This window comes from Phyllostomus hastatus, unplaced genomic scaffold (genome assembly GCF_019186645.2).
Source record: "Phyllostomus hastatus isolate PE091 unplaced genomic scaffold, TTU_PhHast_1.1 phas_scaffold_385, whole genome shotgun sequence".
Lineage (NCBI taxonomy): Eukaryota > Metazoa > Chordata > Mammalia > Chiroptera > Phyllostomidae > Phyllostomus > Phyllostomus hastatus.
Genome location: NW_025334026.1, coordinates 13,243,928 through 13,261,755, shown reverse-complemented (window position 1 = coordinate 13,261,755; position 17,828 = coordinate 13,243,928). Strand labels below are relative to the sequence as shown.

Sequence of the window (17,828 nt, the reverse complement as noted above, 5' to 3'; positions counted from 1 at the left end):
CTGTAAATCATCATCATCATCATCATCATGCAGTGGCTCATCTCTTTAGTTCTTCTCACCCAGCCATTTGGATCTGAGCTAGATCAGAGTAAACTGAGCACGGAACCCTGCCAAACAAGAGAATCACCTGGAGGTCTTTGTTGTATCCCGATCCTGTACCTCCTGTAATTAAACCAACTCATCTGGGAAGGAAGGAAGGGAGGGAGGGAGGCAGGGAGGGAGGGAGGCAGGGAGGGAGGGAGGCAGGGAGGGAGGGAGGCAGGGAGGGAGGGAGGCAGGGAGGGAGGGAGGCAGGGAGGGAGGGAGGGGCTCTAGAACAGCAGGCCTAAGCACCCAGGTCTGCCAGCAGGCGAGGTCTCCACCCCAGTGACAAGCAACACCAAGGTCTCGTACAGACAGATAGAAAGCTAATTTTATTTGTTAATTCAAGAAATATTCATTGAGGACTTGCTATGTGTCAAACATTGAGCTGGGCATTGCGAATACATCAAAGAACAAGACAGACAACGTCTCTGTGCTTTGGAGTATGGGGGTCAGAGGGGTGTAAGGTCATGAATAAACACATTAATGTAATGTAACATAATGGTGTAAAACGGCATACAGGAGGTACACAGTGTGGAGAGAAAGGGGAATGGGATGACAGGTCGTATGAGGTGCACTTTAGTAAGGAGCGGGGCAATGTCTCCAAGGAGGGATGGGTGAGCTGAGATGTGAAGGATACACAGGAAACAACCAGCCGAAAGGATTCAGGGTAGTAGACTACACAATTGGTCAGCAAGTGCAAAGGTCCTGGAAAGCACTAGAGAGGAGACCTGGGTGATTGGAGTGTAGTAAAGGAGGGGAAACATCAGAAGATGAGGCCAGAGAGGTTGGCAAGGAGGGCTGTATAAACTAGGGCAAAGGTTTGGATTTCAAGGGCAGTGGAAGCTCTTAGAGGGTTTTAAGGCAAGGAAATGTCACCTCATTCATATTTTAAAATATCATTCTAGCTGCTGTGGAGAAAATGGATCACAGTAGTGTGAGCACTTGCGTGGATGGGTGGTGAAGCCAAATGGCTGTCACAGAGAAGAAGGACATAAACAAAGTAAAAGGGGATCCAGAGTCAGAGGCCGCAGGGCATCCAGGTGGAGGAACTACGTAGCCCAACTGGTCTGCAGACTTCGGCAAACAACGGAATCACCCAGAGGCCTTGTTACAACACAAATCTCTAGGCCCCAGTCCCAGAGTTTCTGATTCAGGAGAACCTGGATGGGCTCAAGAATTTGCCTTTTGTAACAAGTACTGATGCTGCTGGTCCGGAGACTGAGTACTCTTTGAGACCCACTGAAAAAGGCAGTTGGACACAGCCCCCTGGGGCTCTGGCACCTGTTTATATCACAGTTAATTCTGTGGGAATGGTTGGGACCTCTCAGGGACTTAAAGTAGACAAGCACAGGGGTCCAAGGACAGCTCTAGGTTGCTGATGTTTACAGATCCAGAGACGGAGGACGACCGAGAAGGGACAGCCAGTGAGGCCAGAGGAACAGCAGGGGAGTGTGGCGACTAGGAAGCTGCAGGAGGCAGCCCTAATTCCTGGGCTCTGTGAATATGTCACTTCCATGGCAGAAGGGACTTTGAAGATGTAATCACAGTCACGGTCCTGAATTATCCAGGTGAGTCCAATTTAATCATATGACCCCCTTAACAGCAGTGAACTTTCTCTGGCTGGAGTCAGAGATTGACGCTACAGAAAAGGAAGCAGGAGGATTCCAAGCATGAGGAGGATTCAGCACTATTGCTGCCTCTGGGATGCGGGGCGCATATGCAAGAATGGGAGAGAAGCCTCTAAGAACTAACTGTGGCTCCCTGCTGACAGCCATGAAGGACACGGGACCTCGGCATTAGAGCTTCAAGAATCTGGAGTTGCCAACGACTTGAAAGAGCTTTGAAGCGGATTCTTCCCCCCAAAGGCCTCTAGTCGGGCTAATGCCTTGATTAGAGCTGAGACTGATGTCAGACTTCTACAGAACTGTGAGAGAATAAATGCGTGTCACTTTAAACAGCTAGGTTTGTGGCAACCTGTTATGACACTGGTAAGAAAACATATAGAAGCCAAGAGAAAACAGTGTTTAATGGTCAGAGAAGTCAGCTTCAAACACTGACAAGAGTCCAGGAATCTGAGGACAGAAGGTGTCTGATGAACTTGGCAACAAGGGCAGTCTTCCAGGCACGGAGCAGGAGTAAGTGCGTGCACTGAAGTAAAGAAGGAGGCTGGAGATAACCCACTGCAGGAGGTCCAACCCTTCCAGCTGGAGGCTGTTTCCGGGGCCTCGTGCTCACCAGGGCGCTCCAGCCACGAGACCCGCCGAGAATCGCCCCTCCCCATCAGGTGCCCCGCCACACACGCCCCCACCACACACTCCTGCACCACGTGCTGCACAACGTCCTGCACGCACCCCTCCACGTGCCCCAACGTGCTCTGCGCACGCCCATCACGTGCCCTGCCGCGCCCTCCCTGGCCCGAGGACGGTTGGCTGCAGTTGGGGTGAAACCATGAGCTCCCCCTCGCGGCCCCTGAACGGAATGCCCGGGTCCGGGGCAGAAGGCCAGGTATAAAGGAGCAGCTGGGCTGCAGCCTTCGGAAGTTCCTGGCGTCACCGGCACGGGGCGTGTGGCCGGGCTCGTTCGTGTGGCCATGGTGGGGAACGCCGGGACTCCGGGAGTCAGGCGAGGGGTCCGGGCCCCAGGCCCGCTGAGGGCCCGGGCGGATCAGGGGCCTGGGCGCTGCGGTCCAGGTGCAGTCGGACGGCTCTGAAGCCCGTTTTGTTCCCCACAAGTCTCCTTACCAGAGGTTGAGTCGGTGGATGCTGGACATTTCCGGGGACCGGGGTGTGCTGAAGGACATCATCCGAGAGGGTGCTGGCGAGCTGGTGACCCCGGACGCTTCCGTGCTAGGTATGGCCTGCGGTCCCGGCGCCATCTGGCCTCAAGAAGCTGGCAATACTAGAGCAATGGTGGATTCGTGGCACTTTATTTGGGGGCAGGGGAAGCTACGTTTAAAAAAAATAACATTTTTAGGGGGTAGAACATACTTTGTTAGAATTCAAATTTTCAAGGGCCAGCAAGGGGCCCCCATGTCCTCCACATTAAACAAGGGGCGTGCCAAGGCTCCCCGGGCAATTTCCTGATGTGCAGAGCCGAAGGGCAGGCATCCAAACGTTAAGCAAAGATTTGCTCCTATCACTCAAGGTGTGGGGCAGTTGAAGGGCATCTAATTCTGTTGTTTTTGTGTGATAGTTAAAGAAATGTGACCTTATAGAGGTGAGGATATTGGTCCGTTTTTCTGTGTCTCCTCTGTCCTAGTGAAATATTCTGGATACCTGGAGCACATGGACAAGCCTTTTGATTCTAACTGCTTTAGAAAAACTCCTCGGCTCATGAAGCTTGGAGAAGGTAAGTTCACATTAGGAGCTGGAAAAGGAGGGGTGGTTCGGGGAGATTAGTGAGGGGCAATGCCCTAGGGCTGGAAAGCTGTCCAGGACATTGGTTCTTTGAGTCAGCTTTTGCTAAACCAGCCCATTCCCTCCTTGAGAACTAGGTATTTGGGAGATGTCCTACTGGCAAGGCTGTCTTTGCATCCTGACTTAACCATTGGGCATTGTGTTTTGTTGGTTTATTGAGTGAACATGTATTGAATGCTTACTATGCACAACACATGATGAAGAGAGAGGATGTACCCAGATGATTAGATCATCTCTGCCAGTGTGGATTGATTCACGTTCAGACAACTAACCTGGCGGAATCGGACAAGTTCCTGGGACGTATAAGCAGTGTTGTAGGAGTACTTAATGATGGCACTATAATTCCAGCTGGGCAGATCAGGGAAGGCTGCATGGAAGAGGTTGCATTTGAAATGAGCACTGAAGTTTGAGTAAGATTTGAATCAGGGCAGAAGCTGGGCTTGGGAGGGGGAGGACAATGCTGCAGGAAGAAAGAACCGAGTGAACAAAAATGCAGAGGCTAGAATGCTGCAGAACCTAGAGAAATTAGAGTTGGAATGGCGGTGATAATGGGAGACACTGCTGAAAAGTGAGTTGGAACCACAATGCAGAAGGCTTGGAATATGACATGGAGATATTTGGACATAAATAGAAGAACTTGCTAGCATTGGAACAGGATATTGGGCAAGCTTCAACCAAGGTTTTTGCCCCTTCTTCCAGATATTACACTTTGGGGCATGGAGCTGGGCATTCTGAGTATGCGGAGGGGAGAGCTGGCTAGGTTTCTGTTCAAACCAACCTATGCCTATGGAGCACTGGGCTGCCCGCCCTTGATCCCCCCAAACAGCACCGTCTTGTTTGAGATTGAGCTGCTTGACTTCCTGGATTCTGCTGAATCAGACAAATTTTGTGCCTTGTCAGTGGTAAGTTCTGGAGCACAAATGTCAACACTGCACAGAAAGAGTGTCCAGTTTGTGTTTTGGGTAATTATTATCTCTGCCGGTGGTCCTCTGGCCCAGGTTCCGCCCCTGAGGCTCCCATGTGGTGGTTGTGGTGGTCTCCCACTTCCTAGTACTGCCCTCTTCATGTTGGCTCTTCTAGTGTGTGGGTAACTGTGGTAGGCCAAGCTCAGGCTGTGGATTTGTTATGGACACCAGTAGTTTGAGCTGATCTTTTAGTCATCCTTTGCTTACTTCTCTCTGCAAGACAGTGAACATTGGCTTCTCAACATTAAGTTTGATTTCCAGCAAGTCAAGCATTATGGTGGCTCATAACTAGGGTGATCGTATAATTTGTTGTCCAACCCAAGACACTTCAGAGTGAAAGGGACTATTGACTGGATAGGATACCAGGACATCAGGTGGAAACTGGGATAGTCCCAGGCAAAGTGGGATATATGCTCTCTGTTCTTGTAATTCAAGTGTTGCCATTTCTTTGTTGCCTCTACTTAACCCCTCCCATAGATATAGGGCTTCTAATCTCATCAGAATGTACTCTTGGTCATTCTATCTCACACTGACTATATATATGACTTTAGATGTCCACCCCGGGGTTATATATGTATATGATGTTTACCCAGCTAAACTATCAGCACCCCAAGTGAGGGACCTTTTCTTTTTTCATCTTTATGCAAAACAGGTTCTTGCAGATCCTGGGTCCAAACTCTGGTATACTGATTTAGAATCTCTGGGGTTGGAGCGGGGTCAGGGAGGACAGGACATATGTGTTTAAAAAGAGGCTCTATGGGTGATTTTTTTCTTTTAAAAAAAATTGATTCTAGAGAGAAGGAAAGGGAGGGAGAGAGAGGGAGAAACACATCAGTTGGTTGCCTCTCACACATGCCCCAACTGGGGACCAAACCTGTAACCCAGTCATATGCCTTGAGTGGGAATTGAATCTGCAACCTTTTGGTTTGCAGGATGATGCCCAACCAACTGAGCCACACCAGCCAGGTTCTATGGGTGATTTTGATATATACTGAAGATAGCGCATTGTGGCTATAAAGATCAGTAAGGCCCTGGTCAGACCAAGACCTGTTAAATTCTGTTGAATAAATTGTACTGATTTTTGTGCTTAACAAGTTCCATCAGTTTCTAATTCCATGGAAACTTCTGCTTTAGCGAACATCTCTAGGAGGACTGTGGATCTCCCTTTGGCGCTTGGCTATAAAGTGGGTGCGTGCAGTGATAACATCAAACTGCCATGGCTTCCACTGGGATTCACAGAGATGACCTCTGCAGAGGCACATAGACCAGTGCTTGGCACATACATCAGTAAACAAAAGTGCACACTCTGAAGAAGAAAGACGGAACCAGTATAACTACACTTGCATTGTGGTATTGTGGCTTTCAGTTTTCTTGCTGGGTGTTCTTGTCTTTGGTCCTCAGGAGCAACAAGATCGATTTCCACTTCAGAAGGTCCTAAAAGTGGCAGCTACTGAACGAGAGTTTGGCAACTACCTTTTCCGCCAAAATCGTTTCTACTATGCCAAAGTGAGATATAAACGGGTAAGAATGCTTAAGAAGTATGTTTAGACCCTGAAATATACCGTTTGAAAGACACAGACCTGGCCTCTTTCCCTACTCTTTCTATACAGCCGTTAAGAAAACTCGCATTAAACCTCTGCATGCTAGACAGCTGGGAGAGGGGACAAAGTGTTTGCGGGGGACCTGGTGTCCTGTGTCTGGTACTTGATGTCTGGTACATGGGTATGTTCAGGTTGTGAAAATACATTGAGCTGTACACTTACTTTTGTACTTATGTGTGTGTGTATTTCAGTAAAAATTTTTAAAAATTCTCATCTTAGTGTTAGCTCCTCTACTAACTGATTTTTCCACCCCTCCATAAACTTTGCTGCCTTCATTTCCTGTCTGACAGTGGAGATTCATCTGATTCTCTGAGGTGACTCCCTGCTCACCAAGCTTTGTATTGTGCTCTGGCATCTCCTGTGGGTTATGCGCACTGGGATTCGCTGTGCTCTGCAACTGGGTAAATACTCTGAGCACCGAGTGTGCCAGCCTCTGGGCCTTAAGTTCTAGACATAAATGGAACAGAGTTTAGAGTCTAGGGATAGTCTGATTTTACATTTCATTTGCATACGGAGCCTAAATCATTCCATATTTGCACTCAGCTGCAAGCAACAGAATCTTGAAAAACTGGTCTTTAAGTAAACAATATATTTAATTTGTCCACACATAAAAAGGGAGGCAGTCCAAGGCTGCGTAGCAGTTCCATGAAGCTACCAGCTTTCCAGGTTCCTTCTTTCTGCTCAGCTACACTTAAATATGTCCTTGTTTCTACCCCTCATGGTGGATGGTCAGTCATCTTGTAGCATCACATGATTATGTGGACAAAGAGAGGGGAGGAGAGTTTGGTGTGTTCATTACCTTTGTATTTCACGGGCCATGTTAAATGTGCACCCTAAACTGTATAGGAAGCTGGGAAAGGTACTTTTTAAATTAGTACACTGCTGCTTTGAATGGAATGGAAGTAATTAGGAGACAAGGAGGGGAGTAGACACTGGGTAAGCAGCTAACAGTGTCTGCCACATTTGGCTTATATGAATATGCTGCAGAGAAAAGAGAGCATGCTCATAAAATCAGGCTCTTAAGCCTGGATAGTACGGATTTCAGCTCATGATTAGGTTGTATCATGGATACTATTTGTAAAGTTTTTTTGAGAGCTTGCTCACTTGAGAAACATTTTTTCTCATAAAAACAGATCATTTTTTCCATCACTTATTTCCTAGGTCTGATTCCCTTTGCAGATACCTTTTAATTACATCTGCTGTTTTTCTGGTACTCTGAATTGATAAATGACATGATTTAGTTGCTCTTTTTGACATTTTTGATTTCTCATTACAGCAGGTGAGGCTTTAGTTCTCACTTCTGTTTTCCCAGTATTGTCATAATTTTAAAAATCAATATTTGGTCTTTCATAATTGAGGTTGTGTGATACTATATACCTGCTGAGCCAAGGTCTTCACCATGCTTACTTGTGCAACAGCCCCCTTCTGCCCCTTGAATCGCCTCTTTTTTGCCTAGTTTTCTGTATACCTATCACTGTTTTTTCCTAAACACCCTCACAGCAGTAGAAAGCCTCTTCCAACGCTACTTTCCATGCCCAGCAGTGCCGTCTTTTCTCAGGACGTCCCCACTGGACTCTAAGTCAGACTGCAGCTCCCCGGGCCTGCTGTGCAGCTCCTGTCCCAGGACTGCATCATGAGATTGGTGGATTGCCTGTTGTTCTTCTCAGCTTACTCCCTTGTTTTGATGGAGCACATACATCTTTGCATGTCTAAAAATATTCTTATGAGGTTTGTCCAGAAGGTATCCAGCCATGTAATGTGAAAAATAGACACGTTTATTGAAGATACAAGATACAAGAAACTTGTACAAGGGACAATGACGCCTCAGTCCCCTTCAAAGTAGGCACCTTGGGGCCTCACACAGTTCTCCCAGTCACCATCAGCTGTCCAGTATTTTCCTGAATCTCATCAACGATCTGAAATCTCTTCCCTTTCAAAGGTGATTTTAGTTTTGGGAAAAGCCAGAAATCGCAGAGTGCCAATTCTGGGCTGTTGGGGGGCTGAGTCACTGGGTATTTTGATGTTTCTCCAAAAAACCTCCCCATGAAATGTGATGCATGAGTGGGCACATTGTTGTGATGAAGCTGTCAGTCACCATTTGCTCATAGCTATGGCCTTCTGAATCATCCAAATAGTTTCCACAGAGGGATGTTCAAGCTTAGTGCAAAATTTGATGTAGATTCGTCGCTCTACTTGCTCAGTCATTTTGAATGTGACGGCCACACAGTACGCTTGCTCACTCAATGGCATCTACTGCCCCCACTGACTAGCACAGTGAAGTCGTCATTGTTCACGCATGTGCATTCCAGTCCACTCTCCTTGGCTACTGGGTTACATTGAACTCGCACATACTGTCCTCATTATGTTAAAATGGCTGGACCTTTTCCGGATGGAACTCGTATACTTTATACTTCACAAATAACAGGTAACATGACTGAGTACAGAATTCTAGGAGGCAGAATTCAAGTCACCATTCCTCAGATTTTGAAGAATATTGTTCAGCTTTTCAACTTGTCTGATACCAGTTTGGTTCCTGTTCCTTTATACACAACTAATTTGTTCTTCTTGTAGAAATTTAAGGATCTTTTTTCCTGTGTTATTTTTAAATTTTACAGTAAAGTGCCTAGGTGTGCATGTTTGTGTTTTTAAATTTGTTATATTGAGCTTTTGGTGTATCACTTTACTCAGGAAATTTGTCCTCAGCCCTGGGAAACTTTTGATCTCTTTGATAATTGACTCTCGTTTCTGTCTTCTCTTTTTTACTGGAACTCCTTGTTAATTCACCATCAGACCTCCTGCACTGAGCTTCTAGATTTCCTTTTTTATTTTCTTCCTCCCAATTTCTGTCTTTCTCCTTTTTATTCCACTGTCTGGGAGCTTTTTCTGGACTTTATTTGCCATTTTTTCTAGTAAGTCCTTCATTTTTTTTAACTTTCGAGAGCTCTTTGCTTCCTTTTTCCAGCATCTGTTCTTATTTCATGCATGTATCTTATCTGTTCATCTTTTCAGAGTATTGATTGTAATTTTCAAGTTTTCTTTTTTCATTTTCCATTTGCATCTGAGTTTTTCTTAAAAACCTCAATCCTTTTTCTGTTTGTTGGGTTTTCTGTCCATTAGAGACTGTGTTCATTTGCATTAGGTTTGCCTGCAAGTCACTGAGACTCATAATAAGTGACTAAAAGATAGATATGTCTCACTCATGTGAAAGGAGGGCTTCTCAGAGTTCCTGCTCAGAGTTCTCACTGCTCCGCAGTGCTCTCAGGTTCCCAGGCCTGTTCCATCTCGCTCTCTGCCTGTTTCTAGGGTGGGGCTCTGGGCCTTGTGGTCCAGGATGGTGGCCTCTAAGTTCTAGGCAGCAGGAGGGAAAAGAGGGCTAAGGGCATGTACCTGTGACACTTGTACTGAATTATGCTTCCCAGGGTCTGTTCTCCGGGCCATAACCAGATATCAGGAAGGCTAGCACACATCTATATTTGGGTTGTACACGTTCCCAGCAAAAAATCCTACTACCATGGAAGAAGGGGGAACAGCTCCTGGGAGACAGGAGGCCTCCTCTCCCACAGAGCCTTTCCCCAAATGTTTGGTGACCTTTGGCTGGCCATCAGGATTTGAAAGAGGCATGAAAAGCTGATTGGAAACTCGAAGTCCTTGATGGGTCAGGCTGCACTGTGATCAGATAGAGTCCCACCTACCAGCATACAGGTGCTTGCTCTGGGGACATTCAGTTCTCTGTCTCCTGCCCCGGGTAAATGCCTAGCTACCAGTGTCCTGAGAGTGGAACAGGGAAACAGGACAGAAGGTGTCACTGGCTATTATTGAGACTGTCCTCTAATATTCCTGTTACCATTATACCTTCTTCCTGCCCTCTGCTCTGTATGCTGAATTGAGAGCCTCTTCGGTTCCATTTCTCTAGAAAATAGACACTACCGATTCCTGAGGTAGTGGGAAGGTGTGAGCATCTGGGCCCATCGGGACAGAGAGTGGGAGGGAACGGTCAGTGTGTCCTCCACTATCCAGCCCCACTTCTGGCTCCGATGGCTCTGATTCCTAGTTTTAATTCCAGTTCCCAGGGCCCTCAGGGCTCTGAACCGCAGACCAGCCCCTTGTATATTGGTACTCCTCTCTGCCAAGTCAGTCACAACACTGAAACCCATTCTGGACACATTGGATTTCTCACTGATCCTCTCCCTGTTCTTTGTTCTTGTTGGACTCTGCCTTTCTGCTACTTAGGGCAGGAGAGCAGGCGGTGTGTGAAGTCATCCTCACTCAGCCAGGAGCTTCGCATACCTGTTTCTCTTAGAAATCGTCTCAGTGTTTAGAGTAGCAGCATTTATTAGCACCACTGTGTTTTCCGTCTTCACTCAGCCTTGTGGTGGGACACTGAAGCTAGTATTGTAGCTTTTCAGGGAAGAGGAATATTATGATAGGTTAGAATATCTGGTATTGGCCTCTTGGAAGAAATGATACTTCAGCTGAGTCTAGAGGGATGAATCTTTTCTCGATTTTCCAGAGAAAATCGAGGGGAAGAAGTTAACTCTGGACAAGAGAAAAGAATGAGCAAAGATACAGAAGCAAATAGAGACTACTCGGGTCAGTTGGTGGATGCCTGGTCTAAAACACACGCTACATTTGAAAAATAGAGAAACAGAGAGAAGGAATCGGGTTCAGGAAGATGCTTAAATGTATATAGATGTGTATAAATGAGGAAGAGAACAGGGGGATCCACGGGGGAAGAGTGAGTTGATAAAAGTAATATTTGGAGAAGAGGCAGTGGTTAGCAGTACACAGGTAAGGGTGTGCTAGAGCTCACAAGAGCCCGTTACAAAGTTCTCAGGAATTTTTGCAAACTTGAATCAGCCATGGTGGGAATAGCTACATCACAGGAGTAGATAAACACTAGAGGGCTCCTCCTGCCAAGTGAGCTGGTTGTTGAACACCGTGTACGCAGCACATGTCGAAGGGACAGGCCTTCCTTACTGAGTATGTGTTCCATGTTGGGCGCTGTGCTAGGCCTTTTGCAGCTAATCCTGTTTCAGGGATTCAGGAATATGTTTAAGAAGATGTGAGTTGTACAAATAAAAAGTTCTAGAAATATTATACTTTCAAAAACTGAACTGTTAAACTTGAAGTTTTATATTTAAGTGATGAAGGAAACAAAGAGTATTATTATATCAAGCCTTCTGGTCTGAGAAATATTTAAAACAAGAATGGCCAGGAAAGAAGAGATTTGTTAACTTCAGTTTTGATTACTCATGAGAATCGCCAGGTAAAGATCGCACGTAGGAGACTGGGTCTAGGTGACAAAGTTAGATATGGGACCAGAGTTGAGGTGAGAGCCCCAGGTTGGTGGTGTGAAACCTAAATCAATTTAGAAGGTGTGAGGGCAGTAGACAGAAACGTGTGTAATGAATGACTAGGAATTAGAAAAGGGAAAACAAAGCTCGTGGCTTTCTGCCTAAAATGCCGTCTTCGCTGACACATTATCCAGCTCTTCGTTCTGCCAGCATGTTCCAGTGGAACCTTCTCTGTCAGTCACACTGACACTGCTCAGGTTTTGCCTTCATCACTTTTGCCCTTACTATTGCTGTGATATAATTCATATACCATTCAATTCACACTTGTGAAGGGTATAGTCCATTGATCTTTAATATATTCACAGGGCTGTGCCACTGTCACCACTGTCTAATTCCAGAACACATCATCACCCCCAGAAGAAACCCCATACCCATACCCCACACCCTGCGGTCCAGCACAAATGTAGCCTTCCTCGTGGGTGTGCAGAGGCATCTCACTGTGATTTCTATTTGCATTTCCCTGATGACTAATGATGTTGGACATCTTTCATGTGCTTATCGGCCATTTGTATATTTTCTCTGGAGAAATGTCTATTCAATTCTTGGCTCGTTTTTTAATTAGGTTGTCTTTTTTATTGTTCTTTATATATTCTTGGATACTAAACCTTTATCAGATATGATTTGCAGATGTTTTCTTCCAATCTGGGCTATTTTACTCTTTTTATCTTTTCAGGGATGTACAACTGTCTTTTTATTCAAAGTACAAAATACATCATTTGCAGGCATAGATGGTAACAGCAGTGAGCTGTGTGTGCTGTCAGCTTTGCCCAGTGACCGATGATGAGAGCGATTTCTCTGAAACATCAGCCAGCCTCCTCATTCTCTTCATGCACTTTTTGAGTAATGTCCTTGGAAGCACAAAAGTTTTTAATTTTGATGACATCTTTGATGGATAATTTTGATAAATATCCATCAAAAAGCTCTGATGATATTTATTCTTTGGTTATTCTTTTGGTGTCATGTCTAAGAAACCACTGTCTGATCTAAGGTTACAAGGATTTACATCTATATTTTCTTCCAAGAGTCTTCCAGTGTAGTTCCTACGTTTAGGTCTGTGATCCATTTGAGTTCATTTTTGTGCCTAGTATGAGGTAGGAGTCCAACTTCATTCTTTCACATGTTGGTGTCCAGTCATCTCAGCACCACTTATTGAAATGGCCACTCTTTCTCCATTGAATGGTGCTGGCACCCTGTTGAAAATCCATTGATTACGATGTATAGGTTTGTTTTTCTGAACTTTCAGTTGGCACCATCAGTTCTATATTGCATTGATCTGTATGATGTCTATCCTATGCTAATACCACACTGGCTTGGTTACTATAGCTTTGTAATAAGTTTTGAAATTAGAATGTCCTTCTAATTTCAATTTGAAATTTGACATTAGAAAGATGAGTCTTCCACCTTTTCTTTTCAATATCGTTTTGCTATTCAGGGTCCCTCAAATTTTTATGTGAATTTTTGGATCAGCTTGACCATTTCTGTAAGAAAAAAAAAGAAAGAAAAAAGCTGCTGAGATTTTGATGTGGCTGCATGAATCTGTAGGTCAGTTGGGAGTATTGCCATCTTACCTACGTTAAGTCTTCTGATCCATGAAGATGAGTTGCCTTTCCATTTCCTTAAGTCTTCTTTAATTCTTCCAACAATGTTTTGTAGTTTTCATTGTACAAGACTTTCACTTTAAAGTTATTGCTACTTATTTTTTTAATGATACTGTAAGTTGGGTTGTTTATTGGTAGAGTATAGAAATATAGCTAACTCATATGTTGATCTTGTGTCTTGAAACTTTGCTGAACTAATATTTTAGCTCTAAGAGGGTTTTTTTGGCTTGTGTGTATATATTCCTAGGGTTTTCTGTATGTAAGATTATGTCAGTCCTCTTGACAACCTGTCTTTCCTCTCCACAGGCCTTGTTGCTTCTCCGCCGGCGCTCAGCACCCGCTGAAGAGCAGCACCTGGTGGAAGCTGCCAAGCTGCTTGTTCTCCTTAACCTCTCCTTTACGTACCTGAAGCTGGAACAACCCACTAGGGCCCTGCACTATGGAGAACAGGCTCTGATTATTGACCAAAAGAATGCTAAAGCCCTCTTCCGGTGTGGACAGGTGAGTTGGTAGACAGTGACTTGGGAACAGACACCTAAGAAAAGGTGGCAGTGGTGTTGAACTTGGGCGCTACAAAAAATGCTCTTTCCTAAGTATGCTTTTAAAATTCCATCCTTGGACAGGCCTGTCTCATCATGACTGAGTATCAGAAGGCCCGGGATTTTCTAGTCCGAGCCCAAAAGGAACAGCCTTTCAATCATGACATCAATAACGAGCTGAAGAAACTGGCCAGGTGAGGCCTGTGTTTGCACTCCTGCAAACAGAGGAAGAGATGTGTGATGCACCTACAGTTCTGGTCTCTGCACCTGGGTATGTTGTTGAGCACGTGTTATGAGGCAGCACCCCCTAGAGCTAGTTTTGTGAAGTGCTCAGTACCGTAAACCAGCTCCCAGTGCGGGAGTGGGACAAACCTCCAAACTACACCTGTCTGGTCATTTCCCACCTCTTTATTTCACCCTGCCCCTGAAAGCAAGCTAAAGAGGAGGGCTGATGTAATTTTTCAAAAGGGATTGTTCTTCAGGTACTGTTTCTACTTGCTACCAACACAGAACCACTCTTCTCAACTGACTGCAGAAAGGTGACTGGTTTGATCTGAAATGGATCTTTCAGGTCTGATTACCCAAGTGATATATATACTTGTATCAGTCTTTCAGAAATATAACTTTTTATGATTATAGAAGTTTCGTGTCCGTTGTAGGAAACTTTGAAAATATCAACATATAAATAGAAATCACTCATAATTCCATCATCCCATAATATACCCATGGTTTTATGATTTTCCTTTATTCTTCTGTGTTGGTGAATTTCTCTACTTCTGTTAACATTAAACATTCAATCCAAATTGCTTAGTTAAAACTTTCTTGATGTTAAAAAAGCCTGGAGTAGGCACACCTCTTATATTTGGATCCAGCTGTGGTATTTCGAGCCTTTTATTTATAAGTATCCTGTCAGGTTAAATGTAGAAACTCTGGAATCTAACGATTCTTTAGCAAGAAAATATCAAGATAAGCTAGTGGCTCCTGAGTGTGAGGTGTCATTCGGCAAGACTCCACCTGGCAGCCTCACTGACAGTGGCTCCTGACGTTCAGGCTGCCGTCTTTTCAGAAACGGGCTCTTGTCCAAGGGCTTCTTTAACAGCTCGTGGGAACCTCCCCTGTCCCCCTACCTCTCCAGCAGCACTTCCACCCTCTGCTGATTCAGCGGACCAGAGTGGAGAATTCCAGCCACCAGATGTCACCTCCTGCAAAGACAGGTCCTGACTGCCATACATTTCCCTTTACAGCTGTTACAGGGACTACACGGATAAAGAGAAAGAAATGTGCCATCGAATGTTCGCTCCTTATGATAATGGATCCACAGTAGGAGAAAATTCAAGGTAATCAAAGGACTAAAGCACCAAAGGCTTCAGGATTTTGTCAGGCATATGTAAGAATGCGGCGGCTCTCCTTGGCCCACCAGCGGGTACTAGTTGTGTACAGTTGAGGATGGAGCGGGGGAGTAGGAAAATTCACATTGATGCTAATGACACAAGTCTAGTGCAGAATGCACACTGTGGTCATAGAGGAGGTTGTAGAAAAGATTGGAAAGTCCATCCAGAGCTTCTGGGTAAATTTAGAGGTTTACAAAGCTTTAGGCTTTAAAGTGAAAACAAAATTTTTTTTTTTCATATTTTATGTTAACCTCTCCCTCACAGTAGCTTGGAACATGAAACTGTGATAATCATTAATGGGATGGTTTATCTGAGCTTTGAAATGAACAGCAATACTTCTCTTACCTGGTTTCTCCTGAAGGCCTCCACTGTCACTTTATACCTAACACATTATTAAAGAAGACAAAATTCAGATGCCAAGGGGCAGGGATGGGCAGTGACTCTCAAGTTGTGCTTACTGGTGGGATTAGAGATTTGATGATTCTAGAGCTGAGAGAGCAGACATGTCATCGTCCCACAGCACACACCCTGTGATCTGGCAGGCACAGGGTTAAGGTTTCCCATGAGCACGGGAGATAACCCTCTAGTCTGGTTTGCTATGACTTAAGAAAATTAATGGAAACAAAATCACCTGCCTAAACACCTGCTTAGCCGGGTAGATAACTCTGCTCTCTTGAGAGAAGTTAAACAAGGGACAACAAGAAAACAGCTGCCCAATGGGCTCCTGGTGATAAATCTCTCCTTTGTTGCTACCTACATCCCTCTACAAAAGAGGCTTGAGAGAGGAAGGCAGTGAAAAGGCCTATTCATCCCAGACATTTTCGCAGGTGATCTACAAACCGCTGCTGTCCAGCCTGTCAGAAACAACCTGTCGGTATCAGAAGTAAATGTTGCCTTCATCACTGACCCTGACCCTGTGACCCGGGCCTTCGGATCTTTCAGGGACATTGAAGTATTTGAACTGAGATGTGAGCCAGAGGACGTATTTGGCAGCTATTAATGTCCAGTACAATTAGAGGCCTGGTGGCTCTTTGCCAGGCATTTTAGACTGTGACCTGGTAAATCCTGCTGTTCAGTGAATATCCAGTTCTCCCAGGGTCCATCCTGGAAACAGACCCTGGAAAACCCATCAGGGCAACCAGTTCCCTTTCCATCCTCTGCCTCAGCTTTCTCAGTCTGTCAGGTTTTTGGAGCCTAGTGATCTTTAGATGTTTTCCCATCATTTCTAAATTGTGAGTGTTTGTCTTATCACAGCAAGAGCTATGATGGAGTCTGAAGTGGCCGAGATTGTCGCGCTCCTGTGCTGTTGCTGCTGTAACGTATTTTGGCTTTTGTGTGTCTTTGGTGTTCTTCATGTTCCCCTTTTTCTTCTGTTGTGCTTATGCTGAGTTAGTCACTTAAAATGTCCAGGTTTTTAGGTTCTTTCAACAACCTAGTTTTAACTAAAGATGACCATTCAAAATGTATTCTTCTCAGATGTTAGATACTCCTTACTTGTCTTCATCTCATCTTCTAAGATGTTAGACACTTACTTCTGATGGGATGAGTGTTCCAAGCCTTTGACTGTAGGAACCTGAATTCTTTGAGATCAAAGTCCATGCCTTTTTCATCTTTGTATTTTCTGGCATCTGGAACCACGCCTGGCACATAATTAGCGCTCAGTAAATGTTGGTTGGATCAAGTGTAAAATAGCCGAAATGCTAGGCCAGTCACTTTGAAACCATACCCTCCAGGCTGGCTCCTGTATTGGCTGTCAGGACTGCTGCTGGTGCCAGTTAGACATCTTTGTCTAACGTCAGCTAAAAGACAGATTTGCAGAAGGGATCTGGGGCAGCTCACTGAATCAAAGGAGAAGCTGAACAACCAGTGCTCAGGTACCTGCAGATCTCAGGGCCTTGGGGTCTCTGTCTCACTGCTGCTTTATTACTCTTCCACTATAAGAAATGCCCCGGCACCCATTTGCCTAGCCTTTATATTTGAGAGAAGGCTCTGCCCTATGCCACATCTCCCTCCTCGTCCTGTACCAGCCATAGCTCCAGTTTGAAAAACTCTAAGGCAGGACTCTGGCCTGGTCTGGGGAGTGTGGAGTCCCATGAGTGGCACCCCTTCCTAGCACCACGTATTAGGAACTAGAGGAGCAGTGATTGTTCCGAGTATGAAGGCTACTGTTCCCCAAAAGCAGGAGGTAGAGAAAATGGGCAACCGGGAAGAGGCCCGTCAAAGGGCATTGAGCCATTACAACCACTCCCTGTTCTGCGGAGTTGTGACCTTTAGTCTTGTTATGACAGAGCAGTGGGTCATTTGCTAGTTTGGTGAATTAGGAATCTCTTGCAGCTCCTGCTGCCAGGAGCTCAACGGTGGGAAAAGCAAATGCATCCATAGTTCTGCCACACCGCCTTTTTCATTAATTTGGCTTTTCAGAGGGCATGGCAAACACACATACCTCTGGATGAGAGTATTCTTGGGGATAATCTGGAAAGGCAAGATGGAGGTCAATGGTTTTACTCACGTACATCAGAAGACCTAAAGGCTTATAGCAAACCCCAAGCTAATATTTGATAAGCTGCTTTGGAACTGCTTTCCCTGTGGTTTGCGGTGTAGTGGAAGCAGTATTCCTGTGCTCAGATATACTATATTCAGACTTTCGTAAATGGACAGTTTCTAACTACCTACTTGGTTAAAAGCTCCCATAGCTCCATACATGGTGGTAGCGATTTCACCAGGGGCACCAAAGAGTTTTTGTAATGGATGCCGTCACGATTGGAAACATTTAGAAGAGTGTTCTGACATTTTTCTTAATTCTGTTTCCATATCATTGATTGTATTCTTTGGTTAGAGTTTGAGTTACGTGCTCCTTATCCTAGCACACTAGTATGCGAG

The 17,828-nt window shown here is 45.1% G+C and overlaps 1 protein-coding gene across 4 annotated transcripts in view; it reads left to right on the top strand.

Annotated features, from left to right (window-relative positions):
- The first annotated feature begins 1,519 nt into the window (after positions 1–1,519).
- FKBP6 (FKBP prolyl isomerase family member 6 (inactive)) overlaps positions 1,520–17,828 on the top strand; it is a 33,236-nt gene continuing 16,927 nt past the window's right edge. The window contains exons 1-8 of one of the 4 annotated variants that reach the window (XM_045819585.1): positions 1,520–1,652; positions 2,817–2,934; positions 3,343–3,432; positions 4,200–4,402; positions 5,867–5,986; positions 13,325–13,519; positions 13,642–13,751; positions 14,802–14,894. In XM_045819585.1, coding sequence (XP_045675541.1) covers positions 2,844–2,934; positions 3,343–3,432; positions 4,200–4,402; positions 5,867–5,986; positions 13,325–13,519; positions 13,642–13,751; positions 14,802–14,894 — 902 coding nt within the window. In that variant the 5' untranslated portion in view covers positions 1,520–1,652; positions 2,817–2,843. Of the gene's footprint in view, positions 1,653–2,239; positions 2,369–2,510; positions 2,590–2,816; positions 2,935–3,342; positions 3,433–4,199; positions 4,403–5,866; positions 5,987–13,324; positions 13,520–13,641; positions 13,752–14,801; positions 14,895–17,828 lie in introns of those variants that run through there. The other 3 variants (XM_045819586.1, XM_045819584.1, XM_045819587.1) reach the window with 3 other exon arrangements.